We start from the raw sequence: 23,969 nt of genomic DNA on the forward strand, positions 1-23,969 counted from the left end.
GTATGTGAAGCATTTGTCTATAGACAGTACTCAATAAATATTAGCTATTATTATTACAATCAACAACACAAAGGACATTAAACCATATGTTCACTACTTGGCTAGTCTTTTTAACCTGTTCAGCTGAATGTTGATATGAAGGTACTTGATAGCATCCAAACACGTAACAATGAGGTAGATGATAATTAGGGTTTACTACATCAAAATTTAATCACAGGAATCACAGGGGAAAGAGAACAAAGTCAATTGTAAAGCTTCCAGCCTCTGCTAAGAGTTTCACTGGACTTGACGTTCTTTTTCTAAAGGGCAAGGGAACACCCACACGATTTTTTCGGACTACATGAGTTACAGAATGTCTGGTCACACTTTCAAGGGCTCCCTCCTTTCTCTTGCACAACTGGTGAGGTCAAAATGGGCACCTTCCTGAAAGCCGAGAGTGTCATTTCTGAATAAGGTCCAAGAAAGAACAGCATCCCATGGAAATCCATGACAAGAAATAACCAAGGGCGGTACTTGACGTTCAAATCTCACTGAACACTGCTGGTGGGCCAAGAGTCCCGTTAACACCTTTGATTTCTCCATGACCTAAAGATTCCAAAGTTTGCTAAAGCAGGAGAAGGAGGGAGAAGGAAGGATGATGTGATGTCAGTTTACCAGTATATTAAGTTCTAAAATGACTGCAGAATTTATTATTATTATCTGAAGCCAATCAGAGGAAGAAAGGCAAGCAAGTGGCCTAGGCAAGTGAAGGTGAGGCTCTGTCTTTGTAAACTCTGGAGGAGGGTGCAGGTAAACTCTGTACAAACACACACAGACCCACACAGACAGAGGTGGCTGTGTGTTGCTAGAGCAGAGGCTGATTAAACACTCAGCCCATGGGCCTTCCTGTGCCACTCCTGGAAAATAACGAGTTGGGTAAGGAACAGTTAATAAGAAAATGTGACTTGCTAACTGTGCACATTACAACAAAGAGCTGGCAGCTCCTGAAGGAAAAGGGCTGGTGCGGCTGCCGTTCAAACTTGTCAGTCAGCTCTCGCCAGCAGCCTCAGGGTCTGCCTTCCCGGCACACTCTCATTACATGTGTCTGTCTGGCCTGATCTGTACATCTGCTCAGAGACGCTCCTGCCGAGCCGGGGATTTCTGCCTTCCTCCACTGGTGCAAAGAGCTTCTCCTCTGTCACCCCTCCTCTCCCCAAGGAGGCTCCTGCTTTATGGTAGCTTTGGACTTCCTGCACCGTCTGCCTGCCCTTGACTTCTAGAATGGAAGAAGCTGAGCTGGTGAAGGAAAGACTTCAGGCCATCACAGTAAGTCTGCGTACAGTTATAACTCACGGAGGTGGTTGCTTAGGGGAACAGCAGACACACTGCTAGTGCCCCTGCCGCTGAGCCCCTGTAAGTGGGAAAACAGAACTGTCATCCTTCATGGACGTGCCTCTGTCGCTCTCTTAACCCTTGTGACCCTCTATAATTCTTGGGCTTCGGAACCTGAGTGCAGGGCAATGTTCTTTATCGTCGCAAAAACCGTGCCTATGTGGTTAGCAGCAGTCAGAAGCTATGAAGGCAGTTCGGTTCACTGACATTCACCTTCTATGTGCCTTAAAAATACAGGTTTTCTCTCAGTTGGTGTTTGCCAGACATTAGATCAAAAAGCAGATCCCCAACTTAGAAACTTTTTTAAATGGTTAATACACCAAAAAAATTAAACTCTTTTGAAAGGGGAAGAGAGAAAGAAATAAAACAAACAACTTAAAACTTTTTATTTGTAGTGTGGTAGTATGTTCCAGAAAAGTCTTACAGAATGAAAACGAATGTCGCTGTACTTAAACTAAGCATTAAACAAGAGAAAAGTAGGTAAAAGCACGTATCAGGTTAGTTCTTTGATATCAGTTTTCAGCAGAGTCACAAACTGAACAAGCTCCTGAAGGAATGCAGTTGTATGCAAGGCAATGGATTTGGAAAATATCTTGTTAATACCGGGAAGGAAAATAGTGCATTTCTTATGTCTGTTCTGGGAAAGAATCAAAGCAAGAAATAAACTACTTTCCTTAAATGACCCAGCTTTTTTTTTTTTAATTTTATAAGATCCTGTATTTGGCAGTAACCTGTAAATCTGTGGCACAGTCATTTATGATTAGCTATAATTTGTGACAGAATTTTTTAACAACTTGGAAATCCACATTCCAATTTCTCAGCATTTTCTGCCACTGAAGTTAGCTGTCAGGAAGAAATGAGTACTTTTAAAAAATCGATGCAAAATCAAGGTAGGTAGGAGGATATTATTCTTTGCTCTTCCAATTCCCATAGCATAAATAATAATGTTAACCCAAATTTAGAATTTTTATTAAATGGATACAATGTCTCAGTTCCACCCAGAAAGGATTCAATACGTTGAAACATTTTCTCAGCCAATAGTAAGGAACCAGAAGTCCAGAAGTCCACCAATAAGGCTGGCACTCTTCCATAAGACGATGCTTTTGAAATGTCTAACTTCTAATTAGTACACTTTCCTTTCATCAGAAAACTTTGGTTTGGATCATTGTTTGTTTTGTTTTGTTCTTTTTTTTTTTTGTCGTTAAGCTCAGCCACTATTTCAGCTGTCAGGCTTTAAGGGACAGGAACTGGGCCCTGTTCTGTTGTTTTTGGCATGGGCTTTGTGCATTACAGCTGTTGTCTAAAGGTTACTTTATTACACTGTGTGAGTTGTGTGGGCACAGGCTCAGCCTTTGCTTCTACCTCCTAATTTACTAAACTATATCATGTAGCCAATGAAATACACAAGTAGCCCCTTGTGTATTTTCCTTTTTTGAATTGTAGCACACCCTTCTTTCAGCCCTTATTACCTCCAGTGCCCCTTATAACACCCACTGAAGCAGTACATGTTCTAAAGATACGACTGCACACAATTATTCAGGAAGACTAGGAATTTTCACTGAGGGCTCCGAATGCAAATAGAGGCATAATGCCTTACAAGCAGACAAGAGAGTAAGTAGTTCCTGAATGTATTGGTGTGTCCTTTTTCTGATGATTAAAACACACACACACACACACACACACACACACACACACACACACACACTCCTACTTTTTAATTACTCCATTTGGCCTGAACAATCCCATTATAAGGAATTAAGCAAATCTCCAAAGTAAGATTACAAAGTAATTCTTTCTTCTTATTTCCTTATTTTGAGAGACAGAGACAGCGTACAAGAGCTGGGGAGGGGCAGAAAGAGGGGGATAGAGAGAATCCCCTGCACCATCAGTGCAGAGCACAATGCAGGGCTCAAACCTACCAACTGAGAGATCATGACTTGAGCCAAAAACAAGAGTCAGATGCTTAACTGACGGAGCCACCCAGGTGCCCCAAGATCACAAAGTAATTCTACCTTGGAAGTAATTTGTTTACATGAAGTTGTAGGGGGGAGAATGGGAAAAAACAGTTCATGGGAATAAATTCACACTAGCCTCCACCTTACCAGGCTAAACCCAGTCACATTTGTCACAACCTAGAGGGGAAAATGGAGCAGTGGTGTGTCCATGGAAACAACACATCCACTCATCTGCCTCCTAGAAGCCCTGGAAGATGCCAGCTTTATCCACCCTTGCCTTACCAGGAAGCCACCTCAGAGCTTCCCCATCCTCCAGGAAAATGAAAACATACAGCATCCAGAGAATTTGCTGGGGCTGTTTCACTTTTGGAAGTACTTAAAATCTTCCAAATCTCTGACCTAAACTGAAGCTCAAACACAGTCTTCTCATTTTAACTGTTTTCCTCCTATTTCCTTACACTGAAACAATGTTTGTATACTTCAGGAACAAAATCATAAGACTATTCCAGGGTATGCAAACACAGCAACTCACAGACTTTGTTAGAAAAGAAAAAAAAACTTTTTATTACATTTTTTTAACATTTGTTTATTTTTGAGAGAGAGAGAGAGAGAGAGAGAGAGAGAGCAGGGGAGGGGCAGGGAGGGAGACACAGAATCTGAAGCAGGTTCCAGGGTCCCAACTGTTAGCACAGAGCCTGAAGCAGGGCTTGAACCCATGAACCACGAGATCATGACCTGAGCCCATGTAGGATGTTTAACCAACAGAGCCACCCAGGCACCCCGCAAAAAACTTTTTTACACTCTCTGATCTATTTGATTTTTATATTAAAATTTGTTCCTCCATTTCCTGGCTGTGAAATGAGATGATCTTCACTGTTTTATTTATTCCACCTGGTTTGGGGTGTCTAAGAAGTCATTATTTCTACTATAGGGAGTTGAAAAAACAAATTTATATGCTTATAACTTGACAGAACCAAGGGCCAGTCTTCTTGTTTCTCTAAAAAAAAAAAAAACAGATTAAACACAGTAGATAGATGGAATGTGGCATGTAGGCTCTCAGACTGAAAACTCATTTACTGTAATAGTGCCATTCATTTCTCACATCAGTATACTGAATTTAGATTGTCAGAAGTCTTCTCAAAGACTTAGAGAATAAATAAAAAATGATGAAAGTACACAGAAACGATTGTTAAAGGACAGTATATCAGTTCAGGTATACCAAATATGGATTCTGTTTTGCACACTGTCACATTTTTCCTTCATTACTTTCTCCATGTACCAACTCTTCCTTTACTGAATTAATGGTAGAAGTATCTCTTAGCCAAAGAGTTCAGTTTTCAGCTACAACTCAAAAATAGGACTACTTCAAATTGATTAGGTATTACTTTGATTGATAAGTCTCTTGAGGCTCTTTTCAAGTTAGTACATATTTTAACAACTAGCTGATTTTCATACATAGAGCTATTGAAATAGACTAGTAATTTGAAATTCACTTTTAATATTGTTGGGATGGGGCACCTGGGTGGCTTAGTCAGTTGAGCAACTGACTCTTGATTTCCACTCAGGTCATGATCCCAGATCTCAGGGTCATAGAATTGAGCCCCACTCTGGCTCCTCTTGGGATTCCTTCCTCTCTCTCTCTCTCTCTCTCTCTCCCTCAAAAATAAAAAAAGTAAAAATTAAAAAAATATGCTGGAATGGACGACACCAATATCTCCAGCATTCTCAGGAAGAGTGGGATGAAGGACTGACTGTTATCCCCCACACAGCTCCTCTCTGGAAGGAAACTTGGCCCACAGTGAAACCAGTGAAAAGACCCAGGTGAACTCCCCACAGAAACAGAAAGATCCCCTTACGATTAGTAATATGCTCTTGACATCCTCCTCTGCGAGGAACGCATTATCTTATCTCCATTCCTACTATGACCTTAGAAAATTCTGTTCCTAAATAACATGGGGACACTCCGACTGGAAAACTCCTAGATGTTAAACTGGCTAGAGATCATAAAAATAGCACTGTTTGGGGGCTGACCCCTGAAGAATTCGGAGAACTAGAATCAATCAATCTTTTGGAGAACAGACCTCAATGGGAGAAAGGGAATAAGAATAAAGCTCACATTTTTTTCCTCATCAAGGCTTATCTTTAACTGCTAGGAATGTGGGTGATCAGCTCATTCTCTCATTCCTTGATTCAATTAATGGTTATTGAGCACCTACTGTGTGCCACGCCTTAGGCATTTAAATGAAAGGAAGTGAAATAAGGGAACTAGGAGTGAGTTGCAGATCGCAGGGGCAGTAGCACATGGGCCTCATGGAGAGGGTGACATTTAAGCACAGGTGTGAAGGAGGTGAGCTCTGTCAAAATTTAGACAACAGGAATAATCACAACAAGCACCTGCCTAGGATTGACTCCATTTGGAAGGGAGCCATGAAAAGTCCTGACACTGGAATTTGAGCAACAGTGCCAGATTTGCCAGCCAAAGCTGCTCGTGACGCAAAATAATAAGGAGCTCTCACATTTCCCCAGGTCCACTCCCTATTTCTTTCCACTCCCAAAGCATTTTTTCTGGACTTGTAAACATAGGAATTTGGGAGGCAGAAAATTTTTTGCATAAAACAGAAATCTACCCGATACAAAGACCAATATTAAAACAATAACAAACACAGGTCCTGGCAGGTTCTAGTTGTTTCTCTAGTGTGTGTGGCCCGCCAGTGGACGCTGCCCCTCATCTTGTTTCCTTTTTGTCAATATCTGGGACCTTCTAGCAGTTAATAAGACAGTTAATGGCCTCAGAGCGGGACCTGCTACATAATTTGTGGGGCCAGTACACAGTGAAAATCTGGGGATCCTTGTTCAAAAAGCATTCAAAATATCCAGATGGTGTCAGCACAGTGTTAAATGAAGTGCTGGGCCCTTCCCAGCATGGTGCCAAGTATGTCTGGACAGGTCACTTGCCCAAGAAACCAGCCTCCTGGGCCAGCCATACACATTTTTTCCCTCTTCATTCTGTCAGGGAGAGTGAAAATGAGAGCAAGCAGCCCGGATCTTTGCTGAAGGTATACCTTCATGTGTGTTGGGATCACTGAACTATTTAGAGTTCTAAGGACTTTCTAAAATAATAATGGCTAAAATACATTGTGCCAAAGTATCTCATGGTTAAAACAAAGTTACAGGAAGAACTTCTCATTTGTCATGAACATCTAAAGACATTCACCTAACAATGGTACGTGGAAATGGAAGAATCTCCTAAATAAAGAAGTCCTGTGCTAGAATATTCAAACAACAACAACAACAACAACAACAAAACCCTGCACAATTTTCCACAGTGCCATACTGAAATTGCATGTTTCTTCCAGAGAGGGAAAGGTTTCCTCAAACAAAATGTGCTGTGCCATATTTCTTTGCCAAACATAATAGCCCACCCACAAAGGAGAGCATGTGATGAGGTATAATAACTTTGATAGTTATTAAGGAAACTGCTTTTTGATAACAGGGTGAGGTTTTTCCAGTGTGCTACAGAATGATAATGCTACCTTGCAAAGACCTCTACTGACAAGGATCCCCGAGAACTTTCTTAATATTACTGGATGGTAAAAAACAAAAGCTGCTTCTTTAGAAAACTGTGATCAATAAAAACCAGAGGCTAAGTAAGCACTGAAGTCTAACTAGACCGTAAACAAGTGCAGCATAGTTCTGGCTGAAAGTCAAACAGGGTTTCTACTTCCTCATCTCCAGTCTCAAACTACCTAGTTTCTCTTAAAATAAAGTCCAAATATTTTCACTTCTTTCAATGACACTGGTGCCTTTTGGGAAGAGGGTCCCTGAAAAGTTACTGCCTCAACAAGTTCCCTCATCAGGAACCCTGTAGGATGTCTACTTTCCTAAGACACCATAAGAGCAGGTTAAGTAAGATCTGTACTTCACAGGTTGTTTGGGGTTTTTTGGTTTTTTTGTTTGTTTGTTTTTGTTTTTGTTTGTTTGTTTTTTCATAAAACTCCAGTGACAGAGTGGACTCAGTCAAGCCATTAGAGACATAGAACCAGGTTGTTCTCTGAAGCTCTGAATGGAAATCAAAACTGGTTCCTGTCCTAAGCACCAAGTTTTCAAAGTATAATTGCATCTATGATTGATAGAGGGGATGCAACATATTAAAATGAGCTACAACTGTTACTCAGAATCAACCTACACTCACAGATCTAGAACATAGAGGACATCTCATAAGTGAAAGAATTCCAAGATTAGTAACAATAATAACAGCACCTATTCTTACATGGTGCTTAGGCTTTACAAGAAATAAAAATAAAGCTTTCATATCTATATCTCATTTGTCCAAACATCCTAGGAGTATTTGCAAAAGCAGGTGTCATCATCCCCATTTTGTGGGCGGAAAACCTAAGACTATGAAGAGTTAAGGGATTAGTGAAATAGCACAACTTGAGTCCATTCTTCTGCTTGTCAGAGTTTTTGACCACAGCATCACAATTAATTCTAAGAAACATCAAAACCACAAACCTCACCCCATTTAGAACTTCCTCTGTGGTTCCCTCTCAATAGAGTTTGAAGGGGAGCAAAGAGAAGAGTCTATGGAGGTTCTGCTTCACTTAACCACATTTTTCACTTAACCACATTTCTAACCCTAAGCGATCCTTCAGCCCTGACAGTCTCCTCTGCTTTCCTCAGTTCGCCGGGAGTACAGGCAGAAAAAATGTGATGCAATTTCAGATGCATTTGTAATTGATCAACAGGGCTGGAACAGCATCATTTCCCAGAGCATCCTGTACTCTAAGCCCTTGTTACCTTCTCTCCATCCCACTTCCATTACACCAGTCTCTTCCCTCCAGCCAGGAATTATTTTTTATTTGTTTTTAAATTTTTTTTAACATTTATTTATTATTGAGAGACAGAGCATGAGCATGAGAGGGGCAGAGAGAGGGGGAGACACAGAATCCAAAGCAGATTTCAGGCTCTGAGCTGTCAGCACAGAGCCCAACCTGGGGCTCGAACTCACAAACCACAAAATCATGACCTGAGCCAAAGTCGGATACTTAACCTAAGCCACCCAGGCGCCCCTTTTTAATTTTTTAACGTTTATTCATTTTTGAGAGACAGAAAGAGACAGAGCATGAGCAGGGGAGGGGCAGAGAGAGAGGGAGACACAGAATTAGGCTCCAGGCTCTGAGCTGTCAGCACAGAGCCCAATGTGGGGCTCGAACCCCGGACTGTGAGATCATGACCTGAGCTGAAATCAAGAGTCAGCCGCTTAACCTACTGAGCCACCCAGGCCCCCCTCTAGCCAGGATTTCTTAAGGCAGGGACACCACTGCATCTCACACAGCTCCCCAGCACTGCGCTCAGCACTAACTGGAGCAAAACAAGCAACCATCGTGAATGAGTAAATGAATGAATGAACGCCATCAAGCTGAAAAAATGTTTTTTCACTGAAGACAACAACCAAGTTTACCATTGCCCTTTGATTATTGGGGGGGGAGGGGAAAGGGGGCTTGATTTGTGTTTTTTGTTTATCCTTGTTTTGTCACTATTCATTAGAACAAACAAGAAAGGACAAAGGAATAAATGAGTAGACCACAAACTGAGTTCTATTTAGAGATATGTCAGAATTTGTTGCCAGGCTAGGAAAGAAGACTAAAGTTACTAAATAAAATGAGGTTTAGAAAATGTGTGCTTTTAATTCACCGCATAAGGAGTAGTGATAACCACATCCAATTCCCATGGATAACTTAAAAGTTACGTTATTTCAGAACTGGATGCAGAGAGAAGCATAGAACCAGGAGAAAATCTAGAGATTTCTCATTCTAACAGAAGAAAACTCAGAGAATGTCCACATTCTCATCCTCGCTATGCCATGCTCCAAAGATGCTCACCCAGCTTCTCCTCACACACCTCCAATATCAGGTGTATCAATACCTCCCCCAATACACTCTACCATTCGAGAAGAGCCCTCTGTGTTAAGAGTTGTGACATACTGTGCTAGAATCTAGTTTCCTTAAACTCTCATCCAATCCTCATGACTCCAGTCACTGAAGCCATATGGCTTCATTTTCTTGATTTCAATCATTGTTCATATCACAGGCTCATTCTAGACACTCTTTGAAATGTCAGTGTCACTCTTAAATTTGGTGTTCAGAGCTGAACAGAACACTCTGACCTGTGCAGAGTGCTTAGTGCTATGACATCACTTGTTTGGGGAATTGTATTTCTACTGACAAATTTTGGAAGTGATAAGGAGTGGTATAAAAAGCATCATTTTTGGAGTTCTAGAAAATTAGGTTCAATGCCAGTTCCAACACTAGACCAACCATGTGACTTGGGAAAATTAATAAACCCTCTAGTCCTCAGCTTCAGTGTCTGCAAAGTTAAGAATAAGTACTAACTTAAAAGTTCAGTAGTCAGATACACAATGAATATACAAAAATCAATAGCTTTCTAAAAAACAAGAATTACTCAGAAATGTAATACAAGAAATATCCCATTCCTAATAGCTACAAAAACAAAAAACTGTTAAAAGCTGAAAATAGAGGTGCCTGGGTGGCTCAGTCAGTTAAGCATCTGAATTTGGCTCAGGTCATGATCTTGTGGTTCATTGGCTCAAGCTCCACGTCGGGCTTCGAATTCTGTGTCTCCCTCTCTCTCTGCCCTTCCCCCACTCATGCCCTCTGTCTCTCACAAATAAATGAACATTAGAAAAAAATTTTTTTAAAGGAATTAGCTGAGTAAATATAGTACATAAATGTATATGTATGTATATACATATAAAAAATAATATATATGTATATATTATATACAATGGAATAATATGCAACCATTATAAACAATTTAGAAGACTTTAATGATATGGCATATCATTATGTTCGTGATATATTGAAACATAAGTCAGATTACTAAATATGTACAAAAACTCCAGTTTTATATGAGCTATAATATATTTTGCAGATATAAATCATATATAGCAATACTGCTCTCTAATTATCTCTGGATAATGATAATTACTATTAGAAGCAACGTTTAAAGTTCTATCAGAGTATATGGTTTTTTGTTTGTTTGGCTGGTTGGTTGGATGGGGAGTAAAGAGGGATAAGGAATTAGTTGGGTTTTCAATTTTGTTCCTGTTGGAAATTAACAAAATAACTCCAAAGTCCAACTGGAATAAAAAACTACTGCTACTAATTAAGACATCTTAGACAAGAGCAATAAAAAACTTACCCAATAAAATGTTAATTTACCTCATCAGCACATTATCTAAACTACGTAATATTAATACCAAAACCAATAATTAAAGAAACTATGCAGATAACCTAGAATCACACTCTAATGTACATGAAAAAATTAGTAAATGATGAAAGTCAGTAAATGATAAAATTAATAAACTTTTAAAAAGCAAATCAATAGAAAAGAAATTCTTTGATAAAGCTTCAGGTTAGCCAAAAATTTGGAGAAAAAAATTAGGTTCTTCCTAATTTATTTTAACCAAATTAATTCAGCCATTTTAAAGAGGCTTTTTAAAAAATCTTTAGGAAACTGGAAGAAAATATGGACAAATAATTACTGCACCTCAGATGATAAAGATATCAAATACATCAAGGCAATAGAGAACAAAAACTTTTAGTACTTCTAAAAACACCATAAATAAAATTTAAAGACAAACAAGAAAATTATTTACAACTAACATGACAAACAAAAGTTGCTATCCCTAAGTCAAAGAGCTTTTACACATTGGTAAGGAAATAAATAATAGGTTTCACAGAAAAATGGGTAGACATCATAAACAGGCAATTTAAAAAGTAATTAATACAAATGGCCAAGAAAATTATGAATAATATTTGACCACACAAATCTCAGAAATCTCATTAAGACATCAAAGTGAGATGCTATTTGCTCTATTCAAATTGCTAAAGGATCTTTTACTTGCAATATTCATAAAAGTAGTAAGGGTGAGGTGATGGATACTGTTAGTAGAAATATAAGTTAAAACAACTTTTCATTGGAGTCTTTTTAGCTATTTGTATGAAGAAATTTTTCAATGTTTGTCTATTTTTGAGAGAGAGAGAGAGAGGGAGAGAGAGCATGCACACAAGTGCGAGGTGGAGAGGGGCAGAGAGAGAGGGGGACAGAGCATCAGAAGCAGGCTCTGTGCTGACAGCAGACAGCCTATGTGGGGCTTGAACTCAATAAGCCACCCAGGCACCTCTATATCAAGAATTTTTGGGTGCCTGGGTGGCGCAGTCGGTTAAGCGTCCGACTTCAGCCAGGTCATGATCTCGCGGTCTGTGAGTTCGAGCCCCGCATCGGGCTCTGGGCTGATGGCTCAGAGCCTGGAGCCTGTTTCCGATTCTGTCTCCCCCTCTCTCTGCCCCTCCCCCATTCATGCTCTGTCTCTCTCTGTCCCAAAAAAAATAAATAAACGTTGAAAAAAAAATTAAAAAAAAAAAAAGAATTTTTATAACATCCATATCCCTAGGTAACTAATTTTTAGGAACCTATCTTGAGGAAATAATCAGAGAAAAGTGGTCCAAATTTTACGTACAAGGAACTACATCACACAACTACTTATAATACCAAAAGATTCAAAAAAGCCTAAGGGGCAGAAAAAAAGGAGGATGATTAAGCAACTTGTGATATTCTGAATAAAATTTAATATCTTTATTAATAAAATTTAATTTCATGAGAAATGATCATGACCCAATATTAGGTGCAAAAGGTGGAACACAAATCTGTGTGTGTGGGCCCCCTCGTGTGGTTTGCACATGCGTGTTTGTGTAAGGGTGTGCATCTGTGGTTTGAGTATACTGAGGAAAGAATGGAACAAAATGCCCCAAAATGTCAATGGTAGTTCATTCTAAAGCAGTGGGAGTTATGGGGGTTTTTTATATTTTTCTTTAAAGTTGTCAGGATTTTTTAAAATATTCTACAATTAACATATTCTATAAAGTTCCATAGTTTACATTTATTAATAATAAAATTAATCATTAATTTGGGTCCAACATTCCTAACAGACAAGATCTTTTGAAATCTTGATTTGGTCATCTTTTATTTTATTGACTCCTAAAATTAGCTGTTGACTAAAGCCAGCTGGAACAGTTTCTACCAATAAATCTTCCAGCCCACCCCTACCTCACCCTTAAAATTCTGATTTGGAAAGTTATCTCAATATGTTTATGTTCATTGGGTGTAATTTTAGTTTTCTCTCTTCTTATAAGGCATTGTTTAAAAAAAATGTTAAGACAATTACTTTCAATGGTCTATTTTTTTCTGTTTGCATTTACAAAACTTTCCAAAAGAATAAAATAAGAAAAGGGGGCCTGTGTGACTCAGTCAGTTAAGCTTCTGACTCTTGATTTCGACTCAGGTCATAATCTCACTCATAGGATCAAGTACCCAGTTGGGTTCTGTGCTGATAGTACAGAGTCTGCTTGGGATTCTCTCTCTCCCTCTCTCTCTACCCCTCCCCTGCTTGCTTTCCCTCGTCTCTCAAAATAAATAACGTTAAAAAAAAAAAAAAGAAGAAGAAAGTAAGAAACCTTGTCCAAAGCTACACTAAAACACAGATATACTGAATTCCCATGATCCAGATGTCTTCATTCCTCAATTTCTTCACCTACCTAATGCAGATAAATGTGGTCCCTACTTCAAAGAAATTTGGAAGAAGATTAAATAAATTGATACATTCACGTGCTTTAAGTAGTTCCTGACACATATAAAGTTATCAGTAAATGTTAGCTATTTTTGCAACCACCACAATCTTCATCATCTGCAGATCTTGAAAAATGAAGCAAAAGAAATAAAGTTAGTTTTAAATGCTTTGTTTTTAATAATCGAATGTCATCTCTTAGGCATTGCTTGTCTAAATACAACACTGTTTAATAATTCATTCTACAACTTTGCCAGGGATTAACCAGTAAGTTCACCAGTCTTTAAATATTCATAATTGCCTTTTGTCCCTCTTCAAAAACTTGGGGCACTTGCCATTTTCAGTCTTCAGGTACCTCTTCACTCGAGATTCCAGGATTACCTGACAATATTTTTCTGTCGTGCCTATAAATTTTTCTCCTCCCTGAGGTGAAACCCATCAGAGTCTGAGCAGCTCTGTCTTGGTGCTCTATTTCCTCTTGTGCTTCAATTTTCCTTCAAACTTATTTGTTCTATCCTTTTCAGGGTTAATATTATTCTCCTTAATCAAAAATATGGAAGCAAAATAGAAACAGAATGGTTCTATTTTCATCACGTTGCTATTACACTATGTATCTCAGCAGTTGTCCAATGACTGACTTTAACTTTTTGCTCTGAACATAACTTAAATGTATATTATTATTTATACACCCATGCTTTTTGTGCCCTCAATGTTTTTCACATGCTTCTCACCTTCACATCACCTCAGATTTTTTTCCACCTTATTTACACTATTACAAATAGGTGCTACCTGCTTATCTTCGTTCTCGGTTTCATGAGCCCATGGAGAGTTCACAGTGATATCAAACTATTTGGTTTAGGTTTGCTTATAGTAACGCTCTTTTCTTCTTACCTGAGATCATTTGTAATTGTGTAGCCATGTTTCTACTTGTAAATTTCCCAGGCTTCCTGGTCTATCTTCCCTCTTGAAATGTGTGCACCTTTTTCAAAAAAAATTTTTAAGAATTTGTAAAGAATTTAAAAAATATAGTTTCACTCAAATCTAGGAAACCTCTCACTATGCTAAGGATTCTTCTCTAGGAATATTGTGCTAGCAACATCCCTTTCTTCCAAGATTACCATTATTTGCACCTCACCAAGAAGTTCTGCATTGTTGGAAGTAGTTAAATACAAATAAGCAGCTTCTATTATGATTCTTTTGAAACCTTAAGCAATTAAAATGTCAATAAAGCTAGTCATGAAATTATAAGATACTCAGCTTCTAGCAGAATGTATCTCAAACCATCTGACTCATTGAATTGGCCCAATTCACCAACTTCTATTACAAATAATATGATTGACCCCGAAATAAAATTCCACCTGGATTTCTTTCCTTAAATGTAGGTGCTTCATGAAGTATCTGGCCTTAGCTCTCCTTCTCTTTTCATAAATATGTTTCCCGTCATGCTCTGACAGTCTTCTGACTTCAGCTATTCCTTCCAAAACTCCCGCATCTTTAGCTCTGACCCCTCATCTCTCTCCAACCAATGTTTCAACTGCCCACCAGACAACTCCACCTGGTCGACCCAAAGACACCCCAAACTTTTTTAAAGTTTTTTTACTTATTTTGAGAGAGACAGAGAGATTGACAGAGCACACACATGCATGAGTAGGGTGGGGAAAGGGAGTGGCAGAGACAGAGAATCCCAAGCAGGCTCCGTTCTGTAAGCATGGAGCCCAACATGGGGCTCAATCTCATCAACTGCGAGATCATGACGTGAGCCAAAATCAAGAATCAGACACTTAACTGAAGGGGCCACCCAGGCACCCCAAGACACCTCAAACTTGGTGTGAATCTACCATCTTCCCTACCCAACTCTTTCTTCCTTCTTCTGAGTTTCTTGTGTCTATTGGCAATCCTGCTCTACCTCGGCATAAAAGCCTCATAGGTAACTTCTGCTACCTCTTGCTCAAGCTTTCCTGGTCTTATGTATGAGTCATACCCTAATTGACCATCCCCATTCAAGTGCTCCTCCTTCAACATCTACTACACAATTAGGCTATATTAAATTTCTTAAAACATGGTTTTAACTCTATTAATCCTCTCCCTCTGAACACTTCCATTGCTTTTTATCTCAATACATAAGTAAATTCCAAACCCCTTGTCCTGCCATTCAATTTTCTTCTGAGGACTTACCCTCACCCTGCTATCCCTATTTTATTTCCCACTAACTCATATGGCAACATAGATTCCAGAATTGCTGTTCTATATAATGTTCCAATTTTCTACTTCTAGGCCTTTGCTCATATTAAGCCCTTAACCTGAATGCCCTTCCTCCCCACTCCCCTGGTCCCCACCAACTATCCAACATACTCTACTCAAATGCTACATCAAAGCCTCTCCCAACCATATCATCTAGAAGCAACTGCTCCCTGTCTCCCCTCAACTCCCACAGAACCTCCCTTATGCCTCAGGAATGACATCTGTCACTTTATTTCTTAGACTAGTTACTTGAATTAATGATTTTCTTTATTTATGAGAATGTAAGTTTCTTGACAAAAGCATCTGCTTCTGAATAATTTTTAAATATTGCACAGCTTCTAATGTCACCTTAAACACCGCATTTGTACATCAGCACTGCAGTATTAGATAAATTAACCATTAAGTAACTCAGGATCGGGGCGCCTGGGTGGCTCAGTCGATTGAGCATCCGACTTCGGCTCAGATCATGATCTCACAGTCTGGGAGTTCGAGCCCCGCGTCGGGCTCTGTGCTGACAGCTCAGAGCCTAGAGCCTGCTTCAGATTCTGTGTCTCCCCCTCTCTCTGACCCTCCCCCATTCATGTTCTGTCTCTCTCTGTCTCAAAAATAAAAATAAATAAATAAATAAATAAATAAATAAATAAATAAATAAATAAATATAACTCAGGATCAATCATGCCTTCTTTACAGATTCAGGCATTTTTAGAATATTAGCTCCTTGTTAATCAATAATATCTCTAAAATACCCTCCTAAGTATCGTGCTTACTGTGAATACGGTAATATCATTGAATCATAGATGGTCACAGTAGCTTTCTATTTGCACAAGATAAATAAATTTTCAAAATAATCAAGAGGTAGCTTTATACAGAATTAGAATTTGTGGGTGTCAACTGCTAAAATATTCTAAGTCAGACAGCTAAAAATCTACACAACTGTTCATTAAACAGAAGTCCTCCTTAGTTGAACATTAAAGAAGTAAACATCAATATAAGTTACTCATAAGAGTTAACATTAATAAGTATCTGATGTGCCAGGTAACAAAAGGTGTCTATAGAGACGTTCAAGCTACTGGGAAAATTTTTGGGAGCAGATGGCATTTCACACCTATTTGTTCCATGATAATATGGGAAGGAATTAGCAGGCTCTGGTAACTTTCAGTACACTAGCAATAGAGGTAGGTATACAACTTAGTGTTGACTTATAGTTTATTTTGCCTTTATAAAATTAACTTATTGCCATCTTATTTTTCAGTAATTCCTATAGGTCCCCGTGAAATTTTGCAAAAGGAAAACTTGCTGTTGAATATCTTATGAGGAAAAAGTGCTTCTATCTTAAAAGAGAACCATGCCTATAACATTATAAACTTATCTTCTTAATTACCTAGACTGGCATAAGGGAGGCATCACATTACCTCTGAGAGACAAAACATTGGTATTCCTTAGCAACCCTGTGTAAGCCTTGTGTTGCCAAAACACTTCAGACACCCTGCCTCCCTCTACCCACAGCTTTCCCTTATTACTAACCCCAAGATGAAACCAGCCCAAACTGGCTATCAACAGGGGTGGGGAAGACTTGCTGGCTTCAGCAGTCACTGTCTCTTATACATTCTTCTCTATGGGCCACCAGTGGTGAGGGGTGGATGATTACACACCCACACTAAAAAGGGTACCAAAAATGGGCTCCCTCCTTTCCCTCCCTCACTCCTGTTGCTGGCTATGCTGGCACTGCCTCTAGGCCACAGTTCTTCATGATAGAGGGACAATGAAGGAAGTTGTGAGAAGCTGGACTAATTTCTCATTCAGGAAAATGGTGTCATGAATTGGCTAAGAGTGTGGAGGCTGAAGTAACTCAAACTGCGTGGGTTCAAATCCTGGCTCCACCACTTATGAGTTCTGAGAGCTTGGATAAGTTAATTAATTAGTAAAACTTACATTTCCTCTTCTAAAATAAAAATCGTCACGATATCTTTGTTATTATGATGATTTGATGAAATAGTTCCTGTAAAATACTTACCAAAATGTTTGGCATAATACATTTAAAACATTACTAATCTTTGCTCAGCTACAGCCTCTAGATACAGTGGAGAATGACTCACAGGTTATCAGAGTTTTTGTTCCTAAAGACCAGATTTGATCCAAAGCAGTGATACTGGAGACCAACACTTGTTGCCTAGCTAATTTTTTTTTTTTCACAAGAGCTGCTCATGAAATTTACAAAGCGAAACTGATGAAGTCATATATTCTTCTAACACACAAAGAAAAACATGACATAAAGTTGGAGAGCAACATGTTGTTTTTCTTCAACAAATGTACCTGAACTTATACATCAAAAAAAAAGAGTTTTTATCTTCAAAGGAGTCACATCAGGAAGCCATGCACTTATTTCAACAATGCTGCCAAGTGTTTTTGGAACACTTCCTTCTAAATTACCTTCTGAGCCCGCTTCAAATTCTTTTAGTTGTCTTCATTGGCAACAAGTTATTATCCTTTGGGAGTTTTCAATTTTGAAAGCAGATTTAAAACCCACTCTTATAAAATAGAGGATAATGTCACTTCTGGTCAAAAAAAAAAAAAAATAAGGAAATAACTGCCTTTTTGCATAGCTTGTAAAATGCCTAAAACAATTCCAGAGAGGGAATCTCGAAAACATTTCAGGCTAATGGAAGCATTATCAGAATCAATGTGCTACTTTCTGTGATTAACAGGTTAAGTGGTATTTACTTAATTTTTTAAGACAAATACTTACAGAGCACTATGTGTCAAGCACTGTCCTAGGAACGTTTACATACATTTAATGCTCATATCTTATGAGGGAGATTCTCTTATCCCCATTTTTCAGATGAGGTAATTGAGGCACAGAGGAGTTAAGGACTTTGTCCAAGGACACAGAGCTAGTAAATGGCAGAGCCAGAAATCAAACTCAGGCTAGTTAGTATATACGCTATATTTTCTAAAAAGTACCTCTGGGCATTAACAGTTATGCTTTCTGGGTTTTTTGAGGTAATGCAATTTAAACTTGGTGAAAGATACAGTATCTCCCCCATGAATTTTGTGTAACCTTGACTAAAAGCCCTCTTACTGTTTATAAACATTATCTGAACCCTTTTTTCTCTATCTTCACATAGCAAATTATACAGGGAGGAAACACTCTACTCTCTAGCTTCCTAGTTTTCTAATGCTCTGTAGGCCAGCTATCCTGTTTTCCCACAGAAGCAAACCTTTTACCCAGCAGTTTCTTCAGCCCTGTGCCAGGAACAGTCTCTCTTCTCACAGAGTTTCCTCATGTCTATTTCAAAACTCCCTCCTTAAAATTCACTTTTCCCGTTGCATCACTCAGTAGCTCAATCTTGCTACGTTAATGGGAAATATGTATTTTAAGGGGATGGGAGGGTAGTGGGGAAGGAAAGACATTAAAATATTTTCAAGTTCTCTTTTTTTTTTCATAAGCAGCTTATATCGTTTTCCATCAGCAAAATGCTTTGAATGTCTCACTTTGCCCTCCTTCACTTTGAAATCTGAGTTTCCAAAGCGGCTTCCTACTAATGCCAAGAGCATACGCCTGGCCAGCCATTCAGTAATGACGACAACCCCAAGGAAACATATTTAAGCAAACTGAAAAAATAGATTATGCTGGAACTTCTTTTATTTCAGGATAAAAGAAAAATACAGGAAGAAATCTCACAGAAGCGTCTGAAAATAGAGGAAGAAAAATTAAAGCACCAGCATTTGAAGGTAATTTGTTATTTTAATTTCATTTCAATGATTTTGTATTCAAATATTCTAATGGCATTCAAATTTCTGTAGTAAAGATGCTTTAGGAAGGAAAAGAAAATCAGCATAGTTCTACTAACACCCTAATAACCATAGGGCAGGACAAGGATTTAGAAAATCTGCATATGAGATTAATACCTTCTGGTAAACTTGCGGAAAGTTGAAAGCATGCTTATATTACTTTATCCCTTATTACTGAATTTCCTCATTTTCTTGGCTAACCTTGAGAATCCAGCCTTGATAATTTGGCCCTGAACACAGTCTTGCTTAACATCCCTAGGGATAGAACCAGCTAGGAAGTCCCTTTTGGAATCAATGAAAGGCCAGCCTTTCCCCAGGGGGTACACAGCAGACACTGTCTGGCAGGGTCAAGGATGCTTGGATTTAAAAGCTCAGTGCAATGAATCCAATTTTGTTTGAGTATGGCTTCGGGGTTTTGTTTTATTTTGTTTTGTTCTGTTTTGACAAAACATGAGATCATCACCAGAAATAAATCTCCATTTTTAAAATCAGACTTTACATCTTCCACGGGTGTGGTCATGTTGTAATTAAAGCACATTGAGTTTCAACATTTTATTACGTAGCTTAGTCACAGGATGCAACCAAATGGCAAACAGGAGCTCCTTGTGAACAGGTCCAAGCAGGAAGCTACTTAGCTGGCAGGGCTGCTATCAATAGATTTAATGAATCCCTCAATGAAACAATTCCGCACACTTGTGGAATCTACACACTTAAGGTAAACTTGCCGAATTCAGCTAACTCCATCTTTCTGATGGGTCAGGTAACCACCTCTGAAAAGAAACATAATTTAAGATTCCAATTAGCCTCAGTTCTCTGGATTCTGTTTGCTCCTTTGTTTCTATATAAATTGACATTTCCAAAATTTGATGGATAATTTCAAAGTATAGTCAGCCTGCTATCCTTGCAGTATGTCACAGTGAATTTACGTAAGTAGTAGACATAGCCAAGAAATGCAGTGTATGTAATCAGAAAAATCAATGAAACAAAAACAAATTTTACCAAGTTACTTTGGTGAATGAAACTCAAATCAAAAATCAAATCCACAATAATTTTTGAGCTAAACCATTTCTAACTGTTAATCAGTGCTCTCTCTCTCTCTCTCATTCTCTCCCTCTCTTTCCCTCTCTCTCTCTCTCTCTCTCCCTCCCTCCCTCCCTCTCTCTCTCTCTCTCTCTCTCTCTCACACACACACACACACACACACACAGTTTACACACAATTTGAGTCTCACAATAAAGTAATGATTGCTTCTGAGTAAACAGAAAGCTGTCTAGCATTCAACAATTGCTATTCTTGTAGAATGTGTAGCCAAACAACAGTAGAGCTCACAGTAAGAGAAAGGGTTAAATATCCCCTCAGTTCACTCTAGCAAGCAAGTTTCACAAAGAAAACTCTGGCTCCAGGGCACCTGGGTGGCTCAGTCAGTTGAGCTTGAGTGTCCAAGCTCAGGTCATGATACCAGGGCCATGGGATCGAGCCCCATGCTGGGTTCCATGCTGAGCGTGGAGCATGCCCAGGATTCTCTCTCTCTCTCTCTCTCTCTCTCTACCTCTGCCCCTCTCCCCTGCTCTTGCTCTCTCTCTAAAATAAAAACAGAAGAGGAAAGGAAAGGAAAGGAAAGGAAAGGAAAGGAAAGGAAAGGAAAGGAAAGGAAAGGAAAGGAAAGAAAGGAAAGAAAGGAAAGAAATGGAAACTCTGACTCACTGAAAGTTCTGTTTCTGAAGTGGCGCTTCTTTTCAGTATTGCCAAAACCAGTCCAAAAAAATAATACATGATCTTCCATATAGGTTTGCTTTCTGGAACCCAGGATACCTCTTCTAATCCAATCCAATCAACACATTATCATGCTTTGGATTGTTGTACACAGTTGTGCAGATTGTGTACTGCACAAAGGTACCTGAGAAAGGAGTGCTAAAACCCTGCCCATGCTCCCTTGGAACTGTGCACTCTGGCATCAGTCTGCTTCTGTCTGAAGGATGACGTTTCTTTTTCTCTGCACAAAGGTGCTATCCACCTTCCCAGGCTGTGCACTGACCCAAAGGGGTGGGGATGAGAAACCAATTTTTCCTGATTTTTTTATTAATGCCATAGAGACTAGCAGTGGCCCTGGAGGGCTGTAGCCCTTCTGCCTGCAACCTAGTGGGAACCCCAATATTAAATAAATAACTAGGACAGGTTAAAAGATAATTTCTTAAATTTAAATAATAGTATAAGCAGTAATCTGGGGTGGTCAAAGGAGGTCTATTAAAGGTGTGGGATTTAAGCTGAATCTTAACTGATAAGTAAGATTTATATAGGTGTATATAGGACCTTTTAGTCAATAAACACTTATTAAGGACCTATTATGTGTAAAGTACTAAGCAGGGCACTAAGAATACAAAATAAAGTTTGACCTGTATCCTTAAAATGGTAACTGACACAGAAACTTATAAAGACATGCATTATGTGATGAGCGCTGTGTGCAAGACTAAAATTGCAAAAGGAACACAGAGGAAAGACTGGCCATTTGAATAGAGTCACATTCGTCTAAGTTTTGCAGAAAATGGTTGGCCACACCAAACAGCAACTAGGCACCATTCCAAAATGGGGTTCAGAAATGTGCAGAAGTATTTTTAAAATCGATTCTAAAATATGTTCACCAAGTCAAGAAAGCTCTATTGGCCTCTACAGTTGCCAGTCTCCTCTAATTTTCTTCTTCATCCACCTGTTCTCAGCACTTTCCTGATTGCAAACTATTTCATTACACTTCACAAACGTAAACATTTACAAAGTGCTCCTTCTGTGTCATTAGTACATACATTTCCAAATAATTGTAGGAACTCACTCTGATATTCTTTCGCTCTGGAACCTGGCAATCATACCAGTGACATGCTAGAAAGGGAGTTTCTGGGGATATTAGTAGCTTTCTAACTTTCAAACATTTCTGAGATTTGTACACTATGGGTCTCCTTGCCTAGTAACATGATCACAATCTGTCACCAAGACACACAAAATACACTCAACTTAGAAAACTTTTCTTCTCTGGAAGTCCATTTGATCCATGGTATAAAGAACTAATTTATTCCTAAAGTCTACTCTAACTGCTGTATGGAATGGAACGTGCTTCAGGAAAACCTTTCCCTAAAAAAAAATTAACTGCCCAAATATCCATTACCCACATGTCACTTATATTTTCATATAGTTAATACGGCTTTTAGGGCACCTGGGTGGCTCAGTCGGTTGAGCGACCAACTTCGGCTCAGGTCATGATCTCACGGTCTGTGAGTTCGAGCCCCGTGTTGGGCTCTGTGCTGACAGCTCAGAGCCTGGAGCCTGCTTCGGATTCTGTGTCTCCCTCTCTCTCTGCCCCTCCCCCACTCATGCTCTGTCTCTCTCTGTCTCAGAAATAGATAAACATAAAAAAAAATTTTTTTTTTAAAAAAAGAAAAGAAAACTTTTCTTTTCTGGAAGTCCATTTGATCCATGGTATAAAGAACTAATTTATTCCTAAAGTCTACTCTAACTGCTGTATACAACGGAACGTGCTTCAGGAAAACCTTTCCCTAAAAAAAAAATTAACTGCCCAAATATCCATTACCCACATGTCACTTATATTTTCATACAGTTAATACGGCTTTTGATTCTGAATGTCATTGTTGTGAAACAGATTTTACATCGACCTCATAGATGAAAGCACAAGTCTAAACTGTGACATAAAAGCAAAATAACTATCTTTAGGTTGTCACAATACGTAATTGTACCATATCATTTTAATTGCACATCCAAATTATGTATTTTATATTCAGAGGCAAAGGGTTCTTTGCCAGAGGTAAATGACAATTTGTGAATTATGAACAAAGTTTTACAAAGATAAAATTTAAATTATTCTTGTTCCTAACCAGACTAAGAACCAAGAATGTAGCCCCAAGTTCACATAATCACATCACATGAATTATTCTCTGTTCTCTGTAACTCAGCATCATAAGACCATCCCATCTGAGTGCTTCTTGTAGTGATACGGATGTAAATGACTGAAACTGTCCTGGTAGGTGGTTTGTAAGGACTGTAATTTACTTTTGATAGGTGTCATCTGTCTTCTTTACTATGCATTAACTATCATCACATTCCATCAAATAAAAATAAATTAAAATCAAAGTAAATTCCTCAAATGAGTGTACTAAGATTTTCTTGGCATCTTTGACCTCAAGAGATAGATCTTGACCTTTATTAAGAATATTTTAACTGTGTCCGTGGGAGAACATTTCTGCAAATAGCTCAACAGCCATAATTAAGGGTTAAGGTAACACTGGGGCAAAGAATCTCTGGCTACAAACTGGAATAATACAAACTACTCTTATGGGGGGTGTTGTCCACATGCAATCACTTGAAACTCTGAAAAGGACAAAATGAACATGATCATCTGGGATAAGGCTGTTATTCAATCTAGTGGTTTTCAAACTGTGTGTTCTGGGCATCCACAGGCTTCTGGGCCCCCTCCCTGCTTCAACTAGAGCAGGCCAGGTTTTATCAGCTCTATAAAGTATAATTCCATACAATATATATTTGTAAGCAGTATAACATTTCTTATTGGTTTGGAGACCATTGCCTTACTTAAAATAACCATCATGTGATACTTACCTAGCACAATCAACCTTATTTAAATTTAAATTTAAATTTAGATTCCAGTAGTATTAGTTCTAGGATCCTTTTAAAAGAAGCAAAAGTTCTTTTTACGTGCTCTCATTTTAATTGTGATGTAAGAGAAAGAAGTCTCAGACAATACAGAGTTCCCATTCTTCTCACCATTTTAGGCACAAATCCCCAATAAGTAATTATTAAACAAATAGTTTACACAGGTAGATTAGATATATAGGGAGAACAGTTTTCTTCAGGAAGAAAAGGAGAAACTCAAACTCTTTGGAATTAATACCTAACACTTCCTACGTAAGACATGGATGGGGTGCTAGCTAAGTCCTCTCCAAAAT

General features: G+C 38.7%; 1 protein-coding gene and 1 long non-coding RNA gene across 2 annotated transcripts in view; one reads left to right on the forward strand and one right to left on the reverse strand.

Moving 5' to 3' along the window:
• Nucleotides 1-913: 913 nt before the first annotated feature.
• The window catches only part of PALMD (palmdelphin), a 49,896-nt gene continuing 26,840 nt past the window's right edge, over nucleotides 914-23,969 (forward strand). The window contains exons 1-2 of the mRNA XM_045478393.1: nucleotides 914-1,305; nucleotides 18,865-18,945. Coding sequence (XP_045334349.1) covers nucleotides 1,261-1,305; nucleotides 18,865-18,945 — 126 coding nt within the window. The 5' untranslated portion in view covers nucleotides 914-1,260. The remainder of the gene's footprint in view (nucleotides 1,306-18,864; nucleotides 18,946-23,969) is intronic.
• LOC123598307 lies at nucleotides 19,543-23,754 on the reverse strand. The gene is made up of 2 exons (XR_006712534.1): nucleotides 23,623-23,754; nucleotides 19,543-19,775 (listed from the first exon to the last, which is right to left on the reverse strand). It is a non-coding gene; the product is annotated as an uncharacterized LOC123598307 (long non-coding RNA).

The sequence above is a fragment of the Leopardus geoffroyi genome, chromosome C1 (assembly GCF_018350155.1).
Source record: "Leopardus geoffroyi isolate Oge1 chromosome C1, O.geoffroyi_Oge1_pat1.0, whole genome shotgun sequence".
Taxonomy (NCBI): domain Eukaryota; kingdom Metazoa; phylum Chordata; class Mammalia; order Carnivora; family Felidae; genus Leopardus; species Leopardus geoffroyi.